The following is a 12,290-nucleotide window of genomic DNA, read 5'->3' as shown; positions in this document are numbered from 1 at the left end:
GGGAATGAAAACTAAAGCAAGGGGTACCAGATTGAGTTAATTCTTCATGCTGAAACAGGAATAAAGTAAACTAGAAATGTACCAGTATCCAGTTAGTGTATCCAATGTAGAGACCAAATTAGGTGATTCAAGCTCTAGATGAGTCTTCTAGTTTCACATTTATGTACGAAGTAATTAACAACAACAACAAAAATACCTTTTTTTTTTTCTCTGCACAATCCTAATCTTAGAAATCCTCAGTGGCCACATACAATAGCTCATGCGTATTACTCCACCACTTTGGGAAGCCAGGAGAGAGGATCACTTGAGACCAGGAATTTGAGACCAGCCTGGGCAACATAGCAAGATCCCATCTCTACAAAAAAATGAAATAAATTAGCAGGGTGTGGTGATATGCACCAGCTGTGCCAGCTACTCAGGAGGCTGAGGTAAGATGATTGAGCCCAAGAGTTTGAGGCTACAGTGAGATATGATTGCACCACTGCCCTCTGGCCTCAGCGACAAAGACCTTGTCTCTTGCAAAACAAAGAAAATCCTCAGAGATCATTTTTAAAACAAGTTTCAATGCAATGTACAATCAAATAACTTTCCTTGGTCCTTAAATTACTCAAAATAGGTTTCTAAATAACAACAAAATACTTTCACATTTCTATATCTTGCTGCTATCAACATCTTATTCTATGAACTAGACAGCTCTAGCAATGAAGACATCATAGGAAATATTACTTATAGTAAACTTTATTTTCATTGGTATCTCATTTAACATAATTTCAACATCAGTCTGTGCTTTAAGATGAGCAAAAGAACAGATATTCTAAATCTCCTAAGATATTTTTTCACACTGTTCCTTTGAGCAGGGAATGGGGTTTCAGGGCCCTCAAAGTTGACACCTGACATTTTACCCTTGAGATTTACTTACAGATACAGAAAAAAGACATCAATATACAAGAATCGATCTCTATGAGGGTCTTATTAAGCTCTTCTGTAACATACTTGCCACCCTGTAGGATTGTAATCGTAACGACTGATTTTCCACCCCTCTGCTACTTTTGGTGGCTTTTTTTTTTTAGGTAAAATGTCAGATGCAAAAATGCTGCCTTTATTTCTCTTCATACATTGAAAATAGTATAATATGCCAGATTTTTAGTTCTTCATGAGTCCAAGCTGGAACATGACTTCTGCTAATGGGGTCTGTTGAACATACTAACTCCAACTTTGGCAACCATCAGCAAACTGTTTAAAAGAAACACAGATAGAAAATGTCAGGTAAAGGACAGAACAGGAAACTATGTTAAGGAACTAAACTCCAGTTTCCTCACAACTGCGTAGGGGAGGAGGTACAAAGGCAAGAGCCAGTCAGAGGTAAAATTTCCATCTTTGCAGGAACCAGAGAAAAAGCATGCCAAGGAACAGTCTCACACCGAGGTCTGAAAATACTACACATGAGCTGGATCCTAATGCAACTGCCAACAACTTGAAGAGATGGAAGTGGAGGCAAGAGAGAGCAAGACTTCCCCACCACACAAAGCTAATTAATCGTAGAATCTCCAGCTTTTCAGTTTACTGCTCTAGACCTTGATCCACAATGACTCTTTTGCTTCAGGTATAAAACATTATACTGGCAGCATCACAACTACAATTAGAGTAGAGCATGTAATTTTTTTCCAAAACAGATTTTTTTTTTTGGGACGGAGTTTCGCTCTTGTTGCCCAGTCTGGAGTGCAATGACGTGATCTCGGCTCACTACAACCTCCACGTCTGAGGTTCAAGCGATTCTCCTGCCTCAGCCTCCCGAGTAGTTGGGATTACAGGCACATGCCACCATGCCCGGCTAATTTTGTATCTTACCTCAGGCGATCCGCCTGCCTCAGCCTCCCAAAGTGCTGAGATTACAGGTGTGAGCCACCACGCCTGGCCCAAAACAGGTTTTTAAAAATTCCCCCACCTTCAGGATGTCTTTATGATACTTAACAACTAAATTTTTCTTTTCTTTTTTGAGATACAGTCTCACTCATTCTGTTGCCCAGGCTGGAGTGTAGCAGCACAATTTTGGCTCACTGCAACCTCTACCTCCCAGGTTCAAGCGATTCTCCTGCTTCAGCCTCCCGAGTAGCTAGGATTTCAGGTGTGTGCCACCACCCCCGGTTAACTTTTATATTTTTCCTAGAGATGGGGTTTCACAATGTTGGCCAGACTGGTTTTGAACTCCTGATCTCAAGTGATCCACCCACTCTAGCCTTCCAAAGTGCTGGGATTACAGGCATGAGCCATCACACCTGGCCTATAACTAAATTTTTTAAAAACCACAATTTGGTTTAGGTTTCATAATCAAAATTAGAAAACAGGGCCAGGCACAGTGGGTCACGCCTGTAATCCTAGCACTTTGGGAGGCTGAGGTGAGTGGATCACAAGGTCTGGAGTTTGAGACCAGGCTGGCCAACAATGGTGAAACCTCATCTCTACCAAAACTACAAAAATTAGCCAAGTGTAGTGGTGCATGCCTATAGTACCAGCTACTATGGAAGCTGAGGCATGAGAGTCGCTTGAACCCAGGAGGTTGATGGTTGCAGTGATCAGAGATTGCACCACTACACTCCAACCTGGGCGACAGAGCAATGCTCCATCTCAAAAAAAAAAAAAAATTAAAAAACAAGATTCAATCAAAATTCCCTTTCAGCAAAATTTTCTATAAAAAACATCTACACATCTAAGAAATATGGGACCCCCACACCTTCTGTGCAAGTCACACAAAAGGCTGTAGTCATGGGTTCGCAATGAAACTTTGGCCACCATAGGGACGAGCTAGGATGGACCAGAGAGCAAATATGAGAATAAAGCCATTTCCACAGTGAATGGATATACTCATGCCATTTTGACATTAAACCAGCTATTGCTTTTGAAGTGTTTCCTATTAGTGTATAAATCAAATGTCAGTTGATGCATAGCATCAGATATCCTGAAACAAGTAAGGTTTTGAATGCATAAAGTATCCTGGGCAATAAACTGAACTCTACATGGTAAAGAAGAGTAATAGAAGGGAAAGTACCTGGCACCTGCGATTAAACCTGCAGGCATGAATTTTCCAGAGTGGTAGAATCTTATTCCCATAACGCCAGCCAAGGTACCAGATGTAGCTGATGAAAAAGATACAAAGAAGGGTGAAAACTCATTACATCTTCTACGCAGGGGAATCAGAAGTGGGCCAAGCCCCACTTATCTCTCAACGCTCATGCCTCATCCTATGCTCATTCCTCCTGCCCCAGGTAGGGGGAGATTACTGCCTGCCCACATCCTATGGATCCAATTATCAAATAGGGCCCTTCAAAGCCTGGGCCCTGCCTGCCCTTCCGGCCTCATCTCTTACTTATCACTTGTCTTCTGCAAAACCCACACTTCAGCCATCAATGTGTTAGTTTACTCCAAAATGCTTCTGTTTTTCATGCCATGCAGACACTATTTCCTCTACCCTGCATACAATTCCCACTGGCCATCTGTCAAAGCACCTACTACATGTCAAGCACTCTATTAGGTACTGGAGAATACAAAGGTAATGGAAACTGTCTTTGCCCTTTTACAGTGCTTCAGGTCTGACGGGACAGACTTTAAAGAAACACACAAAGAAAAAGAAGGTACAATTTGTGCTTCAGGTATAATTGATGCTACACAAAAAAGCACAACAGGGGATCAACCTATTCAGGGAGATCATGCAAAGCTTAGCCAAGGAAGGGAAGATTGGCAGAGATCTAAATTTACATCAGGAGTTAATGAGCTGAAGGATGGGAAGGCCCATTCCAAGTAGAGGGGACAATATATGCAGAGGCCCTGGGACGAGAGAGAGCACAGCACATTCACCCTAAAAGGCTAGTGTGGCACAGAAGTCAAGATGCAGTTTGTGAATAAGAGGGGCCAGACCACATGGAGCCTTGCAAGGCCATACTAGGGATTGGGTTTTCATCCTAAGAGCAATGAGAAGCTATTAAAGGATACTAAGCAGAGGGACACATGAACAGAGTGGTATTTTTTTTTTTTGAGACAGAGTCTCACTTTGTTTCCCAGGCTGGTGTGCAATGGCATGATCTTGGCTCACTGTAACCTCCGCCTCCCAAGATCAAGCAATTCTCAAGTCTTAGCCTCCTAAGTAGCTGAGACTACAGGTGCCCACCACCACACCTGGCTATTTTTTTTTATTATTATTATTTTAGTGAGACCAAGTTTCACCATGTTGTCCACAGTGGTCTCAAACTGAGCTCAGGCAATCTGCCTGCCTCAGCCTCCCAAACCTGAGGTCAGGAGTTCGAGACCAGCCTGGCCAACATGGCAAAACCCATTTCTACTAAAAACAGAAAAATTAGTTGGTTGTGTTGGCAGATTCCTGTAATCCCACCTCCCCAGAAGGCTGAGGCAGGAGAATTGTTTGAACACGGGAGATGGAGTTTGCAGTGAGCTGAATCTCGCCACTGCACTCCAGCCTGGGCAGTACAGTAAGATTCTGTTTCAAAAAAAGCGAAGTTCATGAAGGGGAAGGAGACAAGCACATCTGAATGTCAACAGGGGGATCCACCTAAAAGGGGGAATACAAATACAAGACGGGATCCTTGCCAGTGTAAAGCTCCAGAGAAGGTCAGGGAGAAGACACCCAAACCCAGAGGAAGACACTGGTCTCGGAGAGGAGGGAAACAGGACTGAGGCTTGGAAATTAAAGGCTCCAGGGAGTCCCCACCTGATGGCTGCTTTTTTCCCTGAAGTAGGTATGAGGTCATTTGCAGAGTAGAGTAGGATTAGAGAAAGGGAAAACACAGACTGAAAGTCATTCTGGATTATGAGGGAGGAAGCTGTTAGGCAGTGCTGGGACCTGGGCGCACCTCCTTCCCCAGCACACCTCATCAGCCATCACTGACCACCCTTCCCAACCCCGGCTGATGTGTATGGATCATAAGGTTTCTCCCTCCTGCACGGCACTCATTCTCACACCGGGGGTTTGTGGAGACGGTGACAAACCCATACTCCTAGCAGTGTGTGACACACAGGTGGAGCCCAACAGAAATGTGCTGAAAGCCACCCTGATAAGGACTCTTCTGTTCCCCCACACCACTCATTGTCCTTGCTGTTCATAGGGTACATTTCCAGTCCTGCTTCTACATCCGTGTTTTTTGTTTATGTTTTTTTGTTGACACAGAGTCTTGCTTTGCCGCCCAGGCTGGAGTGCAGTGGGATGATCTCAGCTCAGTGCAACCTCCACTTCTCAGGTTCAAATGATTCTCCTGCCTCCGCCTCCTGAGTAGCTGGGACTACAGGTGGCCGCCACCACGCCCAGCTAACTTTTATAACTGTTTTTTTTTTTTTTTTTTGAGATGGAGTCTCACTCTGTCACCCCGGCTGGAGTGCAATGTCACCATCTCAGCTCACTGCAACCTCCGCTTCCCAGATTCAAGTGATTCTCCCGCCTCAGCTTCCCCAGTAGCTGGGACTACAGGCACGTGCCACCACACCTGGCTAATTTTTGTATTTTTAGTAGACACGGAGTTTCGCCATGTTGGCCAGGCTGGTCTCAAACTCTGGACTTCATGATCCGCCTGCCTCAGCCTCCCAAAGTGCTTGGATTACAGGCCTGAGCCACCGCAGTCACATTTTAGTTGACTGCTAAAGGTGATTTTCAAATGAGAACACTGTAATTCCAATGCAAACCTAACCCAGATGTGTGATATTTTAGTGATGATGAAGCCAATGGTCTTCAGTGGAGACCTCAACAGTTGACACATGTTGGCCTTACAGAAGTTTAACGCTAAACTGTTGTACAGGAGTTTAACACTCAATTTCTATATATAGAAGTTTAATGCTACTGGGTAGATACATTCATGAGGTATAAAAATCTTTCCACGTTCTGTATATAAAAGATAAACAGAAACCAGCACAATTCCTGCATCCGCACCCTCACTTTAAAACTTTCCAAGGACTTGGTAGAAGCAGTGAAACTGTCGTATCGCCCCATCCCACCAAACCAGGGCCTTTTGGAAAAGACTAATCCGCATACACAGCTGCCCTAAGGACATACAAAAGCAGACATACCTAGAAAAACCCAAACGTTCCTTGGATCCTGAGACAGCTGGTAAGAACCCAGGCCAGCTAGGCTGCCGAAGAGCAGCCCTGCAGCCAGGGATGGCACACTGCCTAGAGGGAAGCAAACACAGCTTCATTTTAACATGAGGCACCTATTTCACTAACAGAATCCACCAGACACCCCTCCCTACAAAGAAAGACAGCAAAGAGAACTCTCAGCTCATAACCAAGGTGGACACAAAAGGAGGATGTTTCAGGGACTTTTCTATCTTATCAGAGAAGCCAGCGTCTTCCCACCCCATCTTTCTCCCCGCTAATAGGCAGGGCACTTCCATCTAAGGAAAGGAAAGAAGGCCATCTTCCCTCCTTACATGGAACTGTGGCTAGGCCTTCTTTCTAGTCAGGCCTGATCAACCATGATCAGGCAGGTTGTACAGGCAGGACCTCCCGCAAATCACAAAAGGAGAGGGGGAAACTGAGTCAGTCGGTTAAAAAAAATAAAAAGCCTTGAGAATAAGAATTCTGGTGCAGGGGTTGGGGTGGGAACGTAGGCAAGGACAAGGGGGCGGAAACAAGCACAGCCACTGACACAGCCCTGCCTGGCCTAATGAGGAGGCTTCAAAACACAAGTCTGTGAAGACCAGAGGTTTCCTCCTACTTGAGGCCAGAGATGGCACCTGGGGGCCATGGCTGATGCATGGCCGTCAACGATAGCAACAATCTACAACAACCCCTGCCTGTCTTTAGATAAAGAGACAAAAACTAGGAATTTGACAAGATGCCTGGCTTGGCTTGACCAGATAAGCAAAAGGCAAATGCAGGAGCTGCAAGACTGACAAGGAAGCCTGCACCCCAGCCTGGGGACCTACAGCAAACTGGACTCAATGGCTCTTCAGGGACCCTGTGCACTCACTTTTCTTTTTTTTTTTTTGAGACGGAGTTTCGCTCTTGTTACCCAGGCTGGAGTGCAACGGCACAATCTCGGCTCACCACAACCTCTGCCTCCTGGGTTCAGGCAATTCTCCTGCCTCAGCCTCCTGAGTAGCTGGGATAATAGGCATGCGCCACCATGCCTAGCTAATTTTTTGTATTTTTAGTAGAGACGGGGTTTCACCATGTTGACCAGGATGGTCTCGATCTCTTGACCTCGTGATCCACCCGCCTTGGCCTCCCAAAGTGCTGGGATTACAGGCGTGAGCCACCACGCCCGGCCTGCATTCACTTTTCAATGGAACAACGTGAAGATGTTAAGAGGCTAAGTAAAAACAAAACCATACCTGCTTTTACATAGCCAATGATCCCACCAGTAGCAACCAGTGCTGCATAGCCAAAACCAATCCAATGCAAAGGCACTCTGAAAACATGAGAGTGAGAAGTCAGTGCTAACCTGGCTTTAAAAACAAACCATACTGTCACTGATCAGACTAAAAGGTAATCAATCATTCCCCATAGGTCCTATCACTGAAATAAGGCCAACAGAGGTTGAATGACTTTCTGAAAGCCACACAACTCAGCAAAGCCAGAGCTGGGACTCAAATCCAAGACTCTGGCACACAGGTCCAGTGATCCTCCCATCGCCCATGCTGTCCCAGGCAGTCTACTTTTAGGGTTTTCAGCTGAGGAAAGGAATTCTGGTTTCCAGAAGCTCCTGGCTACTCCACTGACATTTACCGTCCACTCACACTGAGCCGGTGTCCTGCATTCTTCTCTTCTCTGTCCAGACAGGAGACTACCCCAGGCCTGCACCTGCAGAAAACGGGCTGGATCAGAGGTGGTTAAAAGCAGAACCCTCCAGCAGTCAGAAAGAAGTGTGTCCAACCTGCAAGCTACACAACTTAAGTCTCAGTATCCTTCACTGTACCATGGGGATAACACTGCTACCAATTTCCTCGGGCTGTTGTGAGCATTCGGGGTGGGGTGGGGGGCTCATAGGTAAAAGTGCTTAGTGTAAGGCCAGTCGCCTCGCTGGGAGCTCGGACACACACCCCTACCTCGCCAGGAGCTCGGACATGCCCACCCCCCTTCACACAGCACCTAGCTCTCCCTTAAAGAACCCTGCCAAAATGCAAAAGAAGTCTTGTAAATCTACCCAATAGCATTCGAGTCTTAGCTACCCAATAGCAGTCGAGTCTTGTAAATCCACCCAATAGCAGTCGAGTCTTGTAAATCTACCCAATGGCATTCAAACCCTGCCTACCTGCCAATAGCAAGCTTGCCCTGCCCATGTGGGCCCTGCTCTCCCACAATCAATCAAACGTCTCCACTCCCTATAAAACCCCACGTCTGAAAGGACTCCCTGCGACTTCTCTGGCCCCTCCTGTCAGACTGCAGAATCTCACCCAGGAGCTGAATAAATTCGCATTGAATCTTCTTGTGCTGGCCTCAGTTTCTTCATTTTAAACTCAGCAAGAACCCAAGAACCCTTACACTTAGTACATAGTAAACGCTGAATAGATGCCAACCATTGTCATCAAAACCTCAGTTCTAATCACATAGGCCCACAGGAAACTCAGCAAGGTCAACTGACCAGCTCTATAACTAGGTAACGTGTTAGCCACTTCATCAGCTACCCACATTACCACTAAATCGGAAAGGAAGTACTCCCGTGCCCTTAATCCAACTACTTTAACGTCTCTTTTGTGTAGAAGAGGCCGGGGTGTTGCTTTTCGTCCCCGCTGCAACACCGAATTTCAACAATCAACTTTTTTAGAAATGTCTGCGTCCAACTCACAGTTATTGTTAGGACGGCAGAAATAGAGGATAAAATATCCAGAAACCCTAGCCATATTCACATGGAACATCGCACCCTTGGAAAAACAGCTCCTATTTTCTTACAGAAAAGTAACCTGTATCCAGTGAACCTAACAAGATGAAAGCAATGCATATCCCGTTTATTCTGTTTAAAGAATCAGGCCAGGCGCGGTGGCCCACGCCTGTAATCCCAATACTTTGGGAGGCCCAGGCGGACGGATCACCTGGGGTTAGGAGTTCGAGACCAGCCTGGCCAACATGGTGGAACCCACTGTCTACTAAAAAATACAAAAAAATTAATCAGGAATAGTGGCACACGCCTGTAATCCCAGCTACTTGGGAGGCTGAGATGGGAGGACGACTTGAGCCTAGGAGACAGAGGCCCTCCCTCAAGAAAAAAAGTTTCCATAAAACGGGGAAGGGCAGGGGGCTTGGGATCTTGCCCACAGTTCTAAACTGGAGGCAGCAATGAGTTAACGAGGCTTTTAAAGAGATGGAGCAACAAAACCTCCAGGAAACGAGGCAACACTATGCTACATGGGTGAGCCTTTGCCCCAGGAGCTCAGGGGCTCCGCGCGTCCACAACCACTTTTAAGACAAGCAGAAAATACCCAACGAGAAAAGCACCAACCACACTGACTAAAGGCCCGGCTGAATCGGGGGGACGAAAAGCAGACGTCCGTGAAACTCCTAAATAATCTCTAAAAGTTAAAAGTGGCAGAAAACAGTAAGAATAATCCCCAAGTACCCGCACCGACCTCCCGAATGCCCGTGGAGTCTACAAGGGCGCGCAAGCCGCGGGGCAGGTCAGCAGATCTCGCGGCGGCGACAGCGGCGGCGGTGGCGGCGGTGGGTGGGCATCCGAGGACCGGGGCGGGGAGAGAGGAGCGGTTTCAAGGCGCATGCGCAATGTCCCGGGAGCGCGGCAGGCAAAGAATCGCGGGGCTTCAGCCGCAGAGTAGCAACACGTGCCCTGCATCCACTGGGCGGGGAGTGGGGCGGGGCATCGCGGCGCGCGCCGGAGTTCCGCAAACGGGGCGGAGATCCACAGCGCCTACGTGACCTACCAGCACCAGTACCAGGTTCTAACCTGAGTGGCCAAAAGCCGGAAACCCGGAGTTGGAATGGGGTCTTGCACAAGCTGGACCACGTGAGCTGTGCCAGGCCGGAGGTGAAGGCCACTGCTGCGGGAGGAGGGCTTCTGACGCTGGATTCTGAAGAACCCCATTAATAGAGGGACAAGTTACGGGGTATAAACCAGATACTGGCCGTCAGGGAGGATTGTCACTCTAGCCCGATCTCGTTTGTTTACACCAGAAAGGGCCTGCCTTCTACCTGCAAGAAAACACGGTGGCTGCAGAATAATGTGGCTCACTGCCAAATATCTGTTTGTTTTAGGGAGTGAGGCTACTTGAGAAGTATCTTAAAGGGGGAGAGAGAGCAAGTTAAATCTGATCTCCACCCAGCTCTGTGGATCCCAAATGTCCACAGCGTGACGTTATCTCCATTTCCACCTCCGAGCCGGTCCTCTTCCGTTTCCTGCACCACCATTCGCTCAGTTGCTCTACACTAAAATTTGCCGTCATCGTTGACTTCTCCCCCTCCTTCATCCCGTGCAAGTATCAATGTAGACAAATCTGATCAACAGAATCGTCAGGGAATAAAGCAAATTGCAGCATATATTCTTAAGGAAAAACTTAAAACTTGCCGCAGCACCTACCTTGAAGATAGCAAAATTGAAGCCCGTGTTTATCATATATGATTCTAACCAGCCAAAGCTGATGACTAAGAACTTGTGGCAACTGCAGTATGCCAGACCTTCACTTTAATTGAAGACTTTCCTGAACAATTAATAAGGAGACTTGTCTTAACCGGCAGGGAATGGCTTTAGGAGCTCATTCTTCCCTATGTAGGCGCAAGCCTCAAACCTTAATTAGGATCATCCATCATGATTCTGGCACCCTCTCCTCCACCTTATACTTGAAGAAACTCCATCTCAGAGAATTGTATTACCTACAGCCCTCGTCACTGGTAGAGCTATTATGTAATGTCTGAAATTAAAAAAGTAGCCAGTCGTAGTGGCGCACTCCTGTAATCCCAGGTACTCAGGAGGCTGAGGCAGGATAATCGCTTGAACTCGGGAGGCGGAGGTTGCAGTGAGCCAAGATCGTGCCATTGCACTCCAGCCTGGGCAACAAGAGCAAGGTACGTCTCAAAAAAAAAAAAAAAAGAATCCAAAAGTAAACTATATTTATGTCTATTGGTTGAACTCCTTCACAATAATATTAATGCAAGATAGATAGAACATAGACATATATGCCACAGCTGAAACTACAAAACATATGAAAGAAAATATAGGCATAAAACTTGATTACCCGGGATTAGGCAAAGCCTTCTTAGATGTAAAACCAAAAGCACCAGCAACAAAAGAAAAAACGAACTGGACTTCATCAAAATTAAAGACTTGTGCTTCAAATGGATACCAAACAAATAGTGAAAAGACAACTCACAGAAGGGGAGAACTATTTGCAAATCACATACCTGATCATGGATTTGTATCAAGAATATACAGAGAACTCTTACAAGACTATAGTAAAACAACAAATAACACAATTTAAAAATGGGCAATATATCTGAATAAACATTTCTTCAAAAAAGATAAAGCAAATGATGAGGCTCATTATCATTAACCATCAGAAAATGCAAATCAAAACCACAATGAGCTACTACTTCCTATCCACTGGAATGGCCATGATAGAAACAAAAACCAAGTATCAGCAAAGATGTGGCAAAATTGGAACACTCATACACTGGTGGTGGGAATATAAAGGGTGTGACCGCTTTAGAACAGTATAGCAGTCCCTCAAAAGGTTAGACATAAGAGTAACCATCTGATTGGACAGAATTTTACTTCTAGGTATATATGTACCCAAGAAAAATGAAAACATATGTTCATGCAAAAACTTATGGTCAAAGCAACATTATTCATATTAGCCAAGAGGAAACAAATACGCATCTGCTATTGAATGGATAAACAAATTGTGTTATATCCATACAATGAAATATTATTGGCAATAAAAAGAAATACTGATACATGTTACAATATGGATGAGGTGAGGTGGCTCACACCTGTAATCCCAGCACTTTGGGAGGCTGAGGCAGGCAGATCACCTGAGGTCAGGAGTTCGAGACCAGCCTGGCCAACATGGCAAAACCCTATCTCTACTAAAAATGGAAAAATTATGGTCAGGCACAGTGGCTTATTCCTGTAATCCCAGCACTTTGGGAGGCTGAGGCAGGCAGATCACAAGGTCAGGAGTTTGAGGCCAGCATGACCAACATGGTAAAATCCTGTCTTTACCAAAAAAAAAATTTCAAAAATCAGTCGGGTGTGGTGGTGCACGCCTGTAATCCCAGCTACTCAGGAGGCTGAGGCAGGAGAATTGCTTGAACCCAGGAGGCAGAGGTTGCAGTGAGCCAAG

At 45.9% G+C, this 12,290-nt stretch overlaps 1 protein-coding gene across 1 annotated transcript; it reads right to left on the bottom strand.

Moving 5' to 3' along the window:
- Positions 1–720: 720 nt before the first annotated feature.
- On the bottom strand, positions 721–9,648 carry LOC105708712 (transmembrane protein 14C). The gene is made up of 6 exons (XM_021672679.2): positions 9,567–9,648; positions 7,740–7,803; positions 7,335–7,411; positions 6,067–6,168; positions 3,047–3,134; positions 721–1,233 (listed from the first exon to the last, which is right to left on the bottom strand). The coding sequence occupies exons 2-6, from the start codon at positions 7,757–7,759 to the stop codon at positions 1,182–1,184; spliced, it is 339 nt and encodes a 112-aa protein (XP_021528354.1). The 5' UTR covers positions 7,760–7,803; positions 9,567–9,648; the 3' UTR covers positions 721–1,181.
- Between the last annotated feature and the right edge of the window lie 2,642 nt (positions 9,649–12,290).

Source organism: Aotus nancymaae, unplaced genomic scaffold (assembly GCF_030222135.1).
Source record: "Aotus nancymaae isolate 86718 unplaced genomic scaffold, 86718_ANA_hifiasm-v0.15.2.pri h1tg000051l, whole genome shotgun sequence".
In the NCBI taxonomy this organism is placed as follows: domain Eukaryota; kingdom Metazoa; phylum Chordata; class Mammalia; order Primates; family Aotidae; genus Aotus; species Aotus nancymaae.
Note: the sequence above shows the minus strand (reverse complement) of the source record. Positions and strands in the feature narration are given on the sequence as shown.